Source organism: Schistocerca nitens, chromosome 3, assembly GCF_023898315.1.
Source record: "Schistocerca nitens isolate TAMUIC-IGC-003100 chromosome 3, iqSchNite1.1, whole genome shotgun sequence".
In the NCBI taxonomy this organism is placed as follows: Eukaryota; Metazoa; Arthropoda; class Insecta; order Orthoptera; family Acrididae; genus Schistocerca; species Schistocerca nitens.
The window spans coordinates 483,172,744-483,186,666 of NC_064616.1; the positions used below are offsets into that span (position 1 = coordinate 483,172,744).

The 13,923-nt window shown below is 39.3% G+C and overlaps 1 protein-coding gene across 1 annotated transcript in view; it reads right to left on the bottom strand.

Moving 5' to 3' along the window:
* Nucleotides 1–215: 215 nt before the first annotated feature.
* LOC126249628 (uncharacterized) overlaps nucleotides 216–13,923 on the bottom strand; it is a 66,095-nt gene continuing 52,387 nt past the window's right edge. Inside the window, exons 2-4 of the mRNA XM_049951301.1 lie at nucleotides 9,050–9,090; nucleotides 7,329–7,525; nucleotides 216–385 (exon numbers count right to left, since the gene is read on the bottom strand). Coding sequence (XP_049807258.1) covers nucleotides 319–385; nucleotides 7,329–7,525; nucleotides 9,050–9,090 — 305 coding nt within the window. The 3' untranslated portion in view covers nucleotides 216–318. The remainder of the gene's footprint in view (nucleotides 386–7,328; nucleotides 7,526–9,049; nucleotides 9,091–13,923) is intronic.

Here is a 13,923-nt window from a genome sequence, read left to right on the forward strand (position 1 = left end):
TTGAGCAAATTCTGCATTTAAATAATGTAAATTAACATTGTTAATAGCTGTAGTAAAAGTAATAGCTTTATCTACAAGAAGTCAACTCTTTAAATTACAAACAGTTTCATCATGCAGCAGTTGCTATTATTTTTTAAGGCCGGGAAGTGGCTTGCTGAGGTGACATATGCATGGTTACTATGGAATGTACCCTAAACCAAGTAAAAGGATTACTATACAGTATCATTAATCTTTTATTTTGCCGATGCCTCTGCTACATACGTAGCCAAATAAATTAGTAGTCCACTCCTTCCATATGTACACACACAAAAACTTCTTTCATAAAAGCATTTTTTGTTCTTGTGTCCTTCCATTGCTTCCCTTTTCCTTTAGTTGGAGCTGGTGCCTGGAAAAGGAAAAATAAGTTTCTACACTCTTGTCATACTGCACACACACAGTTACATGGAATTCCATGTTTCTATGTCTGCTAAATTAACATCCTGAAGAATTTGGTTGGCATATCCTAATCTTTTGATTGTCTCCTTGGTCTATACAGGGCCAAATTAACTGTTGTTATTCCTTGAACTTGTCCATTCTCCACAAACTTAATTTTTTGCCTATCTGTTCTGACATTATGCACTATATCTTTCCACTTAATTTTTCAAAGAGTTTCTGTAGCACCACACTTAGAGTACTTATAATTCCCTTCATCTCTGGATTTTGCCAAATGGTCTGTTCACTTCTGTACATTCATGTTCTATGTGCTTTTAATGGTTAGCACAACACAAACCATAACAGTCAGTTGTTCGAGACAGAGATGATGAAGGGTTTTTCTTTAAAAGTTTGAAATTGTAAGCAGATCGGTCACATTAAGTAAACTTGAGAATGTTTTTCTTACACGGATCAGCCATAACATTACAACCACTGACCTATCATTATAAACCCATCCAGGTGATAGCAGTGTCACATGGTGAGGAATGACTGCTAGTCAGACATGCACACAGTGCATGTAGCGTCATTGAGCGTGCTGTCCATGTGTAGAATGGAGAAGGCGGGAAATCTATCAGAGTTTGGCCGAGGGCAGATTGTGATGGCCCAGAGGCTTGGCATGAGCATTTCACAAGCTGCATGACTTTTTGGGTATTTGAGAAGACTGTGGTGAGTGTCTTCAACATTTGGCAAAACCAAGGTGAAATCACGTCCAGACATTATGGAGTTGGACGGCCACCCCTCATAACATATGTCGGATGTCGTAGGCCAGGCGGACTGGTAAAACAGGACAAGTGGTGAACTGTGGTGGAACTAACATTAAAATTTAATGCAGAACAGAGCACAAGTGAGTCTGAACACACAGTGCACTGAAGACTCCTGCTGATGGGCCTCTGCAGCTGACAACCCATACATGTGCCAATATTAATTCCACAACATTGGCAAGTAGTACTGAATCCCAATACCTTATTTATTATGCTGATGGGATAGTGTCAATCGGGAGGAGCTCCTTGACGCCTGTACTGCGGGACAGAGACAAGCTGATGGTGGCTTCATTATGCCTTGGACAACATTCCCATGCCCATGAGTCCAGTGGAGCTCTTGCAAAGCACCATGATGGCAAAGGAGTACTGAACACTGGTTGCAGACCACGTACAACCATCCATAACGATCATGTTTCCCAATGGCAGTGGCATTTTTCATCAGGATAATGTGCCATGTCATAAGACCAGGAGTGTGGTGGACTGGTTTCAGGACCACAGTGGTGAGTTCCAGTTGATGTGCTGGCCCCCAATTTGGCAGATCTGAACCCAATCAAACGCATCTGGGATGTGGTTGGATGTGGCGTCAGAGCTCTTCGCTCTCTCCCCGGAGATTTTACGGGAATCAGGTGACTTGTGTGTGCAAATGTGTTGCCAGCGACCTGCCAAGGCCTCATTGCATCCATGCCATGATGCATTGCCTCTACAATTCCTGCCAAGGGTGGAAATATTGGCTATTTGGTAGATGGTCATAATGTTCTGGCTGATCATTGTATAAGGATGATCTTGTAAGGAACTTCAATCCCGCATCTCAATTGTCTTCAACTGTGTCAAGCTTCTGAAATCTCCCTTGATCATCCTACTTTTACTTACTTAATACAGCAGTTGTTTAACTTTCTCCAAGGTTTTTATCCTATTCCAGCTTGTAGGAAGTTTCTGTTATCCTTTATACTGTTTTCTTTACCTTTTTCTTTGTTTGTTTACACTTACTGCACATATGTATCACCTTCCCCTATGGTTCCTGAAGTGGATCTTTGCTAAAAGCAGTAGAAACATAATTCAGAACTCCAGCAGTCTCTATTTTCTCAGGTTTCTTTTTTGGTAGTCCACATTTTGCAGCAGTTGTGGTGTCCTTTCATTCCCCAACTGTAGCAATCCACTCATCCTTGACTGTCAGATTTTAATCCCCTTTCCAGTTACTTTTAATGATTTGTCATTTCCTCACATAATCCCTACATACTATTAATCATCAGCTTGTAATATGGACATCTAAACATGTACGCTGATGGGCGTCAATAGCTTCATTTTAATTCTTGGAAGAATATTTCCACAATTGCAGTACGTCTAATTCTGTAACTCACCTTCTTGCTTGTAACAATACCATTAGTTCCTCCCAATTCCATACAATATTTTAATGTGTAAAGTTCCACACTAGAATTTGCAGAACATCAGCTAATACCAGTTCAAGTTGGTAGGGCTACTAGCAACTATGCTACAACTAGTGCATCTGATAGCATCATGTCAGCTGAAAGAATCATCCACGTTAACAGTACTATGTTAAGGTGTTTCTCCTACATGTGACTGTTTTCAGCTCTTGTGTTTTGTGTTTCTTTAATTATTGAAGAACTAACCAGTGGTTAAGGCATTGCATTCATATGCCTGATATCCGGATATAGTTTCATTAATTGACTTGAGGTGAATATCAGGATGGTTCATATGGCTAAAACAAAGCTGATACCCTCCTGAATCTGCATCCGGTTGACCTGACACTTTTATTACCTTTCATGTATAGGTTGATAACATGTCAGACGAACTTACCTTCCTTGTGGCAATATCTGTCTTTGACAGGGAACAATGTAAAGTAAGTGAAAACGAATTATGAAGCTCTTAGGGGAGCCAGACAAATATGAGGGTGTGCTGAAAAGTATTGCTTTACACTTTTATTACCTTTCATGTATAGGTTGATAACATGTCAGACGAACTTACCTTCCTTGTGGCAATATCTGTCTTTGACAGGGAACAATGTAAAGTAAGTGAAAACGAATTATGAAGCTCTTAGGGGAGCCAGACAAATATGAGGGTGTGCTGAAAAGTATTGCTTTATTCTGATTTTTCTTATGTCAGAACTCTTAAATTACCAACATCCTACATCTTCATGTCTAGATATTTGCAGCCCTCTACTACTTGATAACTCCAAATCATAGCATGTAATAAGGTGGTGCGTAATGTAACTATGTCGGTATCTGAGAAATAGCGTGATGTAATTTAGTTCCTACTTTGAAGATTTGGCTACCCACAGAGCACGCCTTCCTTTGCTGTGATGATGCCAGACTACACAAGAGCATGGCGACATTTGAAACAATCCGATGCCATGGGTTCGCTGTGATTGATCATCTTTCATACAGTCCCAACTTGGCCCCATCCGATTTCCAAAACTTGAAGAACACCTTCAAAGCAAACAGAAGTGAGGTTGTGGCTCCAGCTACAAAGTCAAACATTCTATAGTGATGGTATTGTTAAACTGGTCTCTCGTTGGGAGAAATATGTTCATCATCCAGGTGAATGTTGAGAATTGAATATGTAGACATGAAGGATAAAGATGTAGAATGTTAATATTGTTTGTTTTTATTTAAAAAGCTGTAAGAGCTGTCACATGAAAAACTCAAATGTGAAAGGAAATGCACATGAAATTTGGCACAAGTACAAATGAGTTACTGAGTCATATTTCTGATTAATAACACAGATTACAAAACACTGTTGTAACGAAACACAAAACAGTAATACCTTCAAGACTTATTCCCACGTGAATCTTAATTCTAGATTAGTAGTTCACTTCCCTCAATCCAGAGAGTTTCTCCATTACTACAATTATTATTAATTTCATCACATTTGCATTTACTTCGGTCTTAAGAAACTGTTAGAGACCCAGTCTGCACTTAGTCATTTTGTAATAGGTTTGCATTGATATCTCCAAGTCTCGATACCTGTGATGATATTTTCTAAAAAAGAACAGTTCACATTGTTCATTTCAGTCAAGTTGTAGTAGGCATTGAACACCTGATTTCTAGATGTTCAGTCTGTTGTGTCATTGCAGTTTGGCATGACATTGACACTCTATGGTCTCATGCCCACTTTCGCAACCTCACAACTAACTGGTCAAATCCACATCTGCTGTTTACAGTTGTTAACTCAAGCAACTACCATAGTTACTGTGCTGATGTCACTTATACACCAGTAATAAAATAAGTCTCGGAACTTTTTTGGACACGTGGTGTATATTGCTGGAAGTGGAACATGACTGGGAAAAAGGTGCAGGTGTGTGGTTTGGAGCCCATGGGCACTCAACAGCGAGGTTATCAGCACCCTTACCCTCATGCAAGTAAACAATTGTGGTTTAAGTCTCTGAAATCGTTGCACACAATGAGGAGTAAATCCATAAAATGACACTCATTCACTCACTCCCATCTCACTTGTGTTGAGCCACACAATCACTGTATCTAACGTGCCTGAAGACAACTGATAAATGGTGAAAGGTGCTACACCTATAATCAAAACAGAAGTAAAATCATAAAAGACCTAAAAGAAAGGCACAGAGAAATGTAACTGGCTGACCACTTACAAAAAAACGTGGGTAAGCCAGTCACCCTATTGACACATTAAGAATATCTACCAAAAATCTTAGGAAACAAGTTGGACAGATCACAAAATCTTAAACCACATTCACATGAACATTACCTAAAATAGAGGGCAAACCTCTCGGCAAATCCACACTCTTGTTAGAAAATGAAACACAGTTTAAAAACGTGGAGCACCGTTATCTGTACGCCACAAGCACTGCACATTGGAGGGCCCTCTTGCCAGAGCAAGAAGACATGCATTACAGGGTTATGGCATATGCGATGACATGTAAGGAGAACCTCATCCTGTTGAGAGGCTGGAAGGAGATACACCACTGCTGCATTGTAGGCTTTACTAGATGGAGCTTATTGCCTGTCACTTCCAGCCATTCATTGACACATGACGTTGTTCCTCATCAGTGAAACAAGAACATGCAGGGGGATGGGGCACTGAAGTAACTAAGGATCAAAACATGCCTCCTCGGCCACTACATCTGCCGTTTTGTTCGCTGTGATACCTCTGTACCCTGGCACCCAGCAAAAGGACAGCATCTGCCCCAGCTGTTTAGCCAGAGGAGGGTGTGCTGGCTATCCTGAACTACTTAAAAAGGTGCAGGTAATTGCAATACAAAGGAAGGGGCACAGGACAAATGTGGAGAATTATTAATCCATCAGAATGAGAGAGAGGTACTGGCAGAAATAAAGATGGGAGCATATCATTAGTTCTGCTTGGATTGCTCAGTTGGCAGAGCACTTGCCTGCAAATGACAAAGTCTTAGGTTTAAGTCCCAATCCTGAATGCAGTTATAACCTGTAAGCAAGTTTTAACATTAGACCTATCTCATTGAAGTCAAAATGTTGCAGAATTTCTGTTATCATGTGATGGCTTTACTGCAGACTGTGCTACCACCACACTACTACTACTAATACTACTACTACTAATACTACTACTACTACTACTACTACTTCAAAACCAACAATGATTGTGTAATCATTGACTATATGAAACTCAGCTTGCTCTTATCATTAATGAGATGGACAGAGCAGTAGGTACAGCAGCTGGGGTTGACATCACATTTGTTGGCTTCCAAAAAGCCTGAAATACAGTTCCATACCATCACTGAGCAAACAAAATACATGCAAATAAAATATCTGAATAAAAGTTTGACTGGAGTGAAGACTTCCTAGAAAACAGAAACCATAACAACATTTGTAATGGGGAGGTGCCATCAGAAGCTAAAGTAGCATGTGGTCTACTTCAAGGTAGTTTGATAGTGCTACCGTTGTTAATGATAACACACAAATCACTTGTAGCTCTATGAATCAGTTCAGATATATCACAGTTGTGTACAAGAAGTTGACATCATTATAAATTTGAAATGAATATAGAAAGACAAAGTGATTACCACCTGGTGTAAAGATTTGTGTCGGACCCTCAACATAAGTAAATGCAATATAATGTGCATCAATAAACAAAATCATCAAGTAACATTTGACTTAGTGATTGATCTTCAGTTACTGAAATAAGACAAAGCTGTGAAACATCTAGGAGTTAAACTGTTGAGTGTTTTAAAGTGGAATGGGCACAAAAAATATCTCCACGAGCAAAGTATTTACCAGACTCATGTCTGCTGTCAGCAATGAAGGAAGTCATTAACAAAATCATTTTTATACCAATTCCTGGGTATTGTTCATCAGACTGGGACTCTCTTTCAGGCTGACTAGCAGAAGAGATCAACAGGTATGCAGAGAAGAGTTGTACTCTTCATTATACGCTCATTTAATCAATATGAGTGTGTTGCACAAATGTGTAACAAATGTAGTGGTACATTTACAGGGAAGATGTGCTTGTAGAGAGCTGTATACATGGAATTCTGGGAAACAACTTTCCAAAACTAGTCAAGAAATACATTTTTCTAAACTGATGTAACCAGTTTCTGAGATGGTTCTTTTGAAAATAACATACCGGTAGCTGATTTATTCCTTCATCCTAGCTCTTACCCAGCCTTTTATGCCATCTCCAATGTGTCTTATTCAGTCTCTTACAACCTCTCTTTCTTGTGGAGAGAGTATTCCCTTCCCTTCTCATCAAAAAACGTGCTTTTGTCAATATGTCACACCTTCCATAGTACAAATACATGTGTTTCTATTACTCTGCCTGACCTGACACATTCATTTATTCTGATATTGCTTGTTTACATATGTATGTCACAGTTTTGGTATGTATATAGTGTGATGAAAAATAAACTAAATCTAAATAGAAGACTATTATAGATACTGATGTCTAAGTAATTGGCCGTTTTTAAAAGCTTTTATAGTAAAATGTAATTGTGATGTAATGGTTATTTAAACATTTGTTTAGTAGTTGTTCAAATACAGTTCATGAGAGTCCATTCGGTTTTAATATAGTAATCTTGCCTGTGTTAATTTATTACAAGGTTTTTATAAGTATCAGTAATAAAAAAAAAGTGGATCACCATACCTTATAGCTCTTGAGAGAGAATAAAGTCCTGTCAGGGCGACAAAGACATTTACACTGCACAGACTATAGTTCTTGGGGATAATAACTAAGCAGTATCGAGACCAGATCATGCCTGTGACTGCCAAAGCAGAAGACTGTGATATACTGATTGTTTCTACTGGTCGCTGGAGGTCACTCAAGCCTGCAATTACAAGCCCCTGCAAAACATGACAACATAACTTATATTTAGTATTTTACTCTACTTTCATTTCTATTTTGCAGGAGTCTGTATGCAAGCAATTTAAAGTTTTCATAATCTATATAGAAATTATGTATCTGTAGTTTTAGAGTTGCTCTAAGTTTGTTTACTGACAAGGAGAACACAGCAAGTGTCATCACCCAATTTCCCAGGAACACTGATCAGGGGAAGAGGAGTCAAAGTATGCAAACACATGCCTCGTCTTATCTGTAGATACATGACCATTTCTCAATAAACAATTATCAAAGCTTTCAAGGTATAGGCCTTCTACCACAAGACATCCACAGAGAAAATGATGGTTCAGTGGTTAGGGTTGCAGCTTGTTAATCTTGCACCCCATATTAAAAAAACTAATTTTTGTTTTTATTTATTTTATTTTTATTCTTTTCGTTTATCTACGCATGCCCTTAGATGGTTGTTATACGAATGTTTCTTATGAAATTAGGGGATGTAAGGGCATTCATTATATTAATTGTAAAATTACAATTGGATTTCACAATAAGTGTCTCACAGTTATTGCATATGTGTGTGCGTGGTATGTTGATGGGTTGCAGTATTTTTAAATTCTCATATTCCACTCTCATATTATTACATTTTATAAAGATGCTTATCCTTCAGGAAGATTTGATGCATTCCCTTGAATGGTACCGATAATAGAAACATTCAGAACACAGATATTCCAAACTCCACAAGCATTGCGCAAAAACAGGTTTGCCACAGTGACATTTCTTCGTAGGAATCTCCCTCAGGAAAGAAACATAGCTACCATTTGTGAAGATGTCATGCATTGGCAATAATTTTGCAGCAAACCATGCATAATGGATCACTTTTGCAAAACTGGCACTTGCTGTTGATTATGAACTATGTTACACGGCAGGAATTTCACTGAAAACAATTTCAAATAATTTTCTCATTCTTTTTCTAATTCAGTCATCTGACATACAATTGATAGACGAATAATGTTATATCAATATAAACTGTAATAATCTTCTATAGACATGGATATATGAATGAGGAAAAAAGGGTACTAATTCGATTTCGAACACGAGGTGCAAAGTTAAGAAGCCGCAACACTAACCGTTGTGCCACCATTTTTCTGAGGATATTGTGTTGTAAAAGTCCTATAAAGTATCTCGAAAACTTTGACTGTAATTTTTTCAGAAATGGTTGAGTGTCTACAGATAAGCCAAAATGTGTTCGCTTACTCTGACTCCTCATCCACTGAGTGAATTTTCTGGGAAATTGGATTATGGCACTTGTCATTTTCTCCTTGGGAGTAGAAGAAATAAAAGAAAATTCAATCACACGTAAGTCTGTAGACACAAGGTACATACCATAAATGATCTGCACTTAATTCCAAGAACACATTATTGAAAAGAAAGAGTGAAGTAGGTTTCTGACGTTGAAGAAACTGTCATTCAAAGTTTAATTTAACAACAAACAAGAAAAGTGAAAACTGTCAAAATTACAATTTCATACTTACCCACTTAAAGAACGGCGACCAGAAAAATATAGTTTTAGGACCTGCAAAAACAAGAGCAAGAATTAGGAAGTGTTTGCTTTCATGGACAAGTTTAAATTTGGAAATTTGTGGTAAGTTCCTAAGGGACCAAACTGCTGAGGTCATTGGACCCAAGACTTACACACTACCTAGTCCTGCCTAAACTACCTCACACTGAGGACAACACACACACCCATGCCCGAGGGAGGACTCGAACCTCCGACAGGGGGAGCTGCGCGAACCATGATGAGTTTAAAATTATCTATTTTTGATTGATGTTCGCCGTGATTGAGGTGTGTCTTGTTTGGAAACAATCTTGTCCAAGTGACTCACAGTACTTGATACTGACAGAAGTAAAGCACACTTTACTCTTTGCCCTCAAGCTTGCTGTCAGTACTGCTCGGTTCTCTTTTAGGTTTGTGTTATGGCAGGGTTAGTTGTATGTTAACACTGATACATAGCAGCATGGATGGGTTTACTGATGAAGACTTGGCTGATTTGCACCTTATGTACGTGTTGACAGTATGAAATAGATGTTATGCTGTGGGCTGTTACTTCGGTGATGGTAACCACGTTACAGTACTCTTGTAAAATCTGAGGGTTGTTGCAGTACTGTGTGTTTCATGTTTCATGTTTTGATTATTGCATATTATGCAGTTTTTTGCTGCTGGATACAAAGGTAATTTGGTTAGCAAATGGAATAAATCATAATTACATCACTACTCTGTAACAAGCCATTGAAAGTTCATGTTCGATCTGTGTGGTTAAGCACAATTAATAGTTTACAATGAAAAGATATTATATAACTTGATTAAAATAAGTTTGTGGTTGACAGACGACCTTGGCAGCAGGTAGTGTTGGCAGCTAGTACATAGCATGCCACTTGCCCATGCAATCTATAGTTGCATGTGTGCTGCTTATTGAAAGTAAACATACTTTCAGGGTCTTTTCAGTAGTTGGGAAGGTATCATAGTCGTGATGGCAGTTGGGGTAGCAGGTGTAATCATTGTTCCATGGGTAGTGATATTGCAAGTACTCATTGAAAAGGAAGACCACCCATAGGATGAACAACAAATAACACATAATAACAAATTTGCTAATAATCAGAAATAGTTGCAAGTTGATAACACAGATGAATTTTTTGCATAATTGGCTTTATCAGCAATGAATGCACTGTACTTAAATGATTTATCATTTTTGTTGTCCTTTGCGTGTCAACTAAATAGCTGTCAGATTTTAAAGAAATAATGAATTGATGGTACTCTGCACATTCATTCTCTCACAATTTCATTATTACATAGTTTGAGTGTTTTACGACGTTATGTCTGTCTGGTGACTAAGTGTTTTATTGTTCTGTGCCTGATATTCCTTAATTTGAGTCAGCGAGCAAGTGGCCACAATGGTAAGTCACTGGACTCGCATTCAGCAGGATGGCACTTAAAATCTCTGTCCAGCCTTTCACATTTTACTTTCCCCTGGGTTTCCTGAATCACTCAAGGCCAATTCTTGGATGGGTCCTTTGAAAAGGATACAGTTTATTTATTTTTACCCAATTGGAGCTTTTACTCCATCTCTAATTACCTTAACATCAACAGGACATTAATGCCTAAGATTACGTCTTTCTTAATTTGAGTCCTTGTTTGTTCTCTGCAATTAAAATTGCAGTCATATGATGCCACTCTCAGAATTATTTGACCAAACGAGGTTGTGCAGTGGTTACCACACTGGACTTGCATTCAGAAGGACAACAGTTCAAACCTGCATCCAGCCATCCTCATTTAGGTTTTCTGTGATTTCCCTAAATCACTTCAGGCAAATGCCGGGATGGTTTCTGTGAAAGGGTACAGCTGATTTCCTTCCCCTTCCTTCCCTAATCCGAGCTTGTGCTCCGACTCTAATGACCTCACTGTCAAAGGGGCATTAAACACTGATCTGCTTTTAGCCAGTTCAGATACAATACATAAAGGCAACTGCTGTTTGTTCCAGGCCACAGAATCCAGTCTTTCAGGCTTTTTCAGAATTCTGATAAGGGAATGTTATTTTTTACTTTCATTTTAGCCAAGCGATAAAGTCCTGTGTCCTGGAGGCAACTGTAAGTGAATTATCAAATAATACAAGGCATTTTATGGTACAGTTACAAAAGCTGAGTTAAGGTTTCCAACAGGGAGCCCTTAAAACCCTACCTAGTTTTACGTTTTTCCAGTACTGGTAATCCCTTCTTGTTAGTAAGTTATTTCCATGGATTTGAACTGTATTCAATTTTGTTCGAGTCTCGGTCGGGCACACAGTTTTAATCTGCTAGGAAGTTTCAGAAGTATTCTTGTTTCTCACTAATTTTCTTCCTCAAGAAATTACCTTGAATGTCGTCAGGCAAATCCACAGCCTCAATCCTTTCTATATATAATTTTGAACGATTATTCTCTGTAACAGGAAACTTAACCAAGACAAAATCGTTTATGGCCAGTGTCATTGGAGGTGTCTCGGAAGGTTCAGGTCCATATTTCTCTTCCATTGTTATCTCAGATATTACAGTTTCTTGCTCCAAAACTTTGGAATCATCAGCTTCCTTTTCCTTGCTGCCCACTGCAATATTGTCTGAAATTTCTGTCTGTGACATGACACTTTTTCCAGGGAGAACTTCCAGTTTTCTACCATGAGCTTTTTTGGGTTTGGAATTAACAGACTCATAACATCTCTCAGGTGTTCCACAAAGGCATCAGAACATACCTGCACTGGCTTACCTGTTTCATTTTCCAAACTGCTAACAGGTAAGACAGATAAAACGTTTTCTGTATTGGAAGGTATGATACCAGAAGCACGAAATCCTGCAATAGCATTGTCTTGAATTTTCTCAGCCATGTGGTGAAATGTCGGCTTCAATGTCTTAGGGAAGTTGCTTTTTGGAAGAACACCCCTATTGCCTTTCTTCCAAACAGTCAAAGCTTTTTGCCAAGCTATCTTCATTAGGTGAAAAAATGCCATGTTTAGAGGCTGGCTGATGTGTGTTGAATTTGGGGGGAGCAACACAAACTTAATATATGATGATCGTATCTGTTCTTTCGTACATGTCTGAAAGAACAGATACCCTCTTCTCATAGATAAGGCTTACCAGCCATTGATCTTCTTCACTGTGGATGCACTCACATTGCTCAAACTTACGGGAATTGGTAGATTGACTGTCGCAAGTAATGAGTATAGTGGGCAGGGGCACTACAAATGTAGTGTGTGGACAGTAAGTTGCAAATGTGGGTCTCACGGGCAGCGTGACAGAGATAAATCACTGCAGTCACACTATCCTCTATCAACTAAATACCTAGGAATTACAATTACGAACGACTTAAATTGGAAGGAACACACAGAAAATGTTGTGGGTCAGGCTAACCAAACACTGCGTTTTATTGTCAGGACATTCAGAAAATGTAACAGATCTACTAAGGAGACTGCCTACACTACGCTTGTCCGTCCTCTTTCAGAATACTGGTGCATGGTGTGGCCTCCTTACCGGATAGGACTGACGGTGTTCATCAAAGAAGTTCAAAGAAGGGCAGCACATTTTGTATTATCGCGAAATATGGGAGAAAGTGTCACTGAACTGATACAGGATTTGGGCCGGACATCATTTAAACACAGGCGTTTTTCGTTGCGACGGAAGCGTCTCACGAAATTCAATCACTAACTTTCCCCTCCGAATGTGAAAATATTTTGTTGACACCGACATACATAGGGAGAAACGATCACCACGATGAAATAAGGGAAATCAGAGCTTGTGCGGAAAGATGTAGGTGTTCGTTCTTTCCGCGCACTATAAGAGGTTGGAATAATAGACAATTGTGAAGGTGGTTCGATGAACCCTCTGCCAGGCACTTAAATGTGATTTGCAGAGTATCCATGTAGATGTAGAACCGACAACTATAGCGCTGCCCGTCAACCGACCAACGGCAACAGCGCAAACCCACAGCCAATCGGAACGCCTGGCACCAACTTTTCGTAGTTTAAAAATGGTGCGTCGTCGACTTACACAACGTTGGTAATTTTGGTTCCTATTGACATCAGCTATCCAGGGTTAAAATTTCGTCACACTATTTTTTTCCCACGCTGTATGTGTGTGTGTGTGTGTGTGTGTGTGTGTGTGTGTGTGTTTGAGTTTGGTGCTCACGGGTGCTCAACGGTGACGTTACCAGCGCCCTTACACACGTTAAAAGAGACGGATGTGGGAAGAATTACTAAAGTGACCATACACCCAAAGACAACGGGAAAGAATACAAGATGCTATACAGGAGACTAAAACATAAGGAACATGACAAAGGAGCTAAAAGGAAGGCACAGGAAAATCTCACTGACTGGCCACTCGTGTAAAAAAAATATGGGTGAACCAGTCACTCTGTGAACATATTAAATTCATCTCCCTAAAATATTGGTACAAATATTGGTCAAACCATAAAACTTTAAAACTCTAACTTCATTCATTTTATTTTCACCTAAAATAGATTTCAGATCCGTTGGCAAATCAGTCCCAGCCCGCTGGTTGGGAAATAATACGCAGTCCAATAAAATGTGGCGCACAGTGATCTGTACACACAAGCGCCACACATTGGAGGGTCCTCCAGTCGGAGCAAGAAGCCATGCGTCATAGGGCTGTGGCCTATGCGAAGATGAGTGAGGAGAACGTCGTCCCATCTACATGGCTGTAAGGAAGTACACCACGGCCACGTTCTGGGCTTTACAAAATGGAGCTTATTGTGTGTCACTTCTAGCCATTCATCCCTCCACCAACGCAAGACTCTGGAGCTCAACAGTGAGGTTATAGCATGCAGGGGGATGGCACACTGAAATTCCTGAGGATCAAAACACAGCTT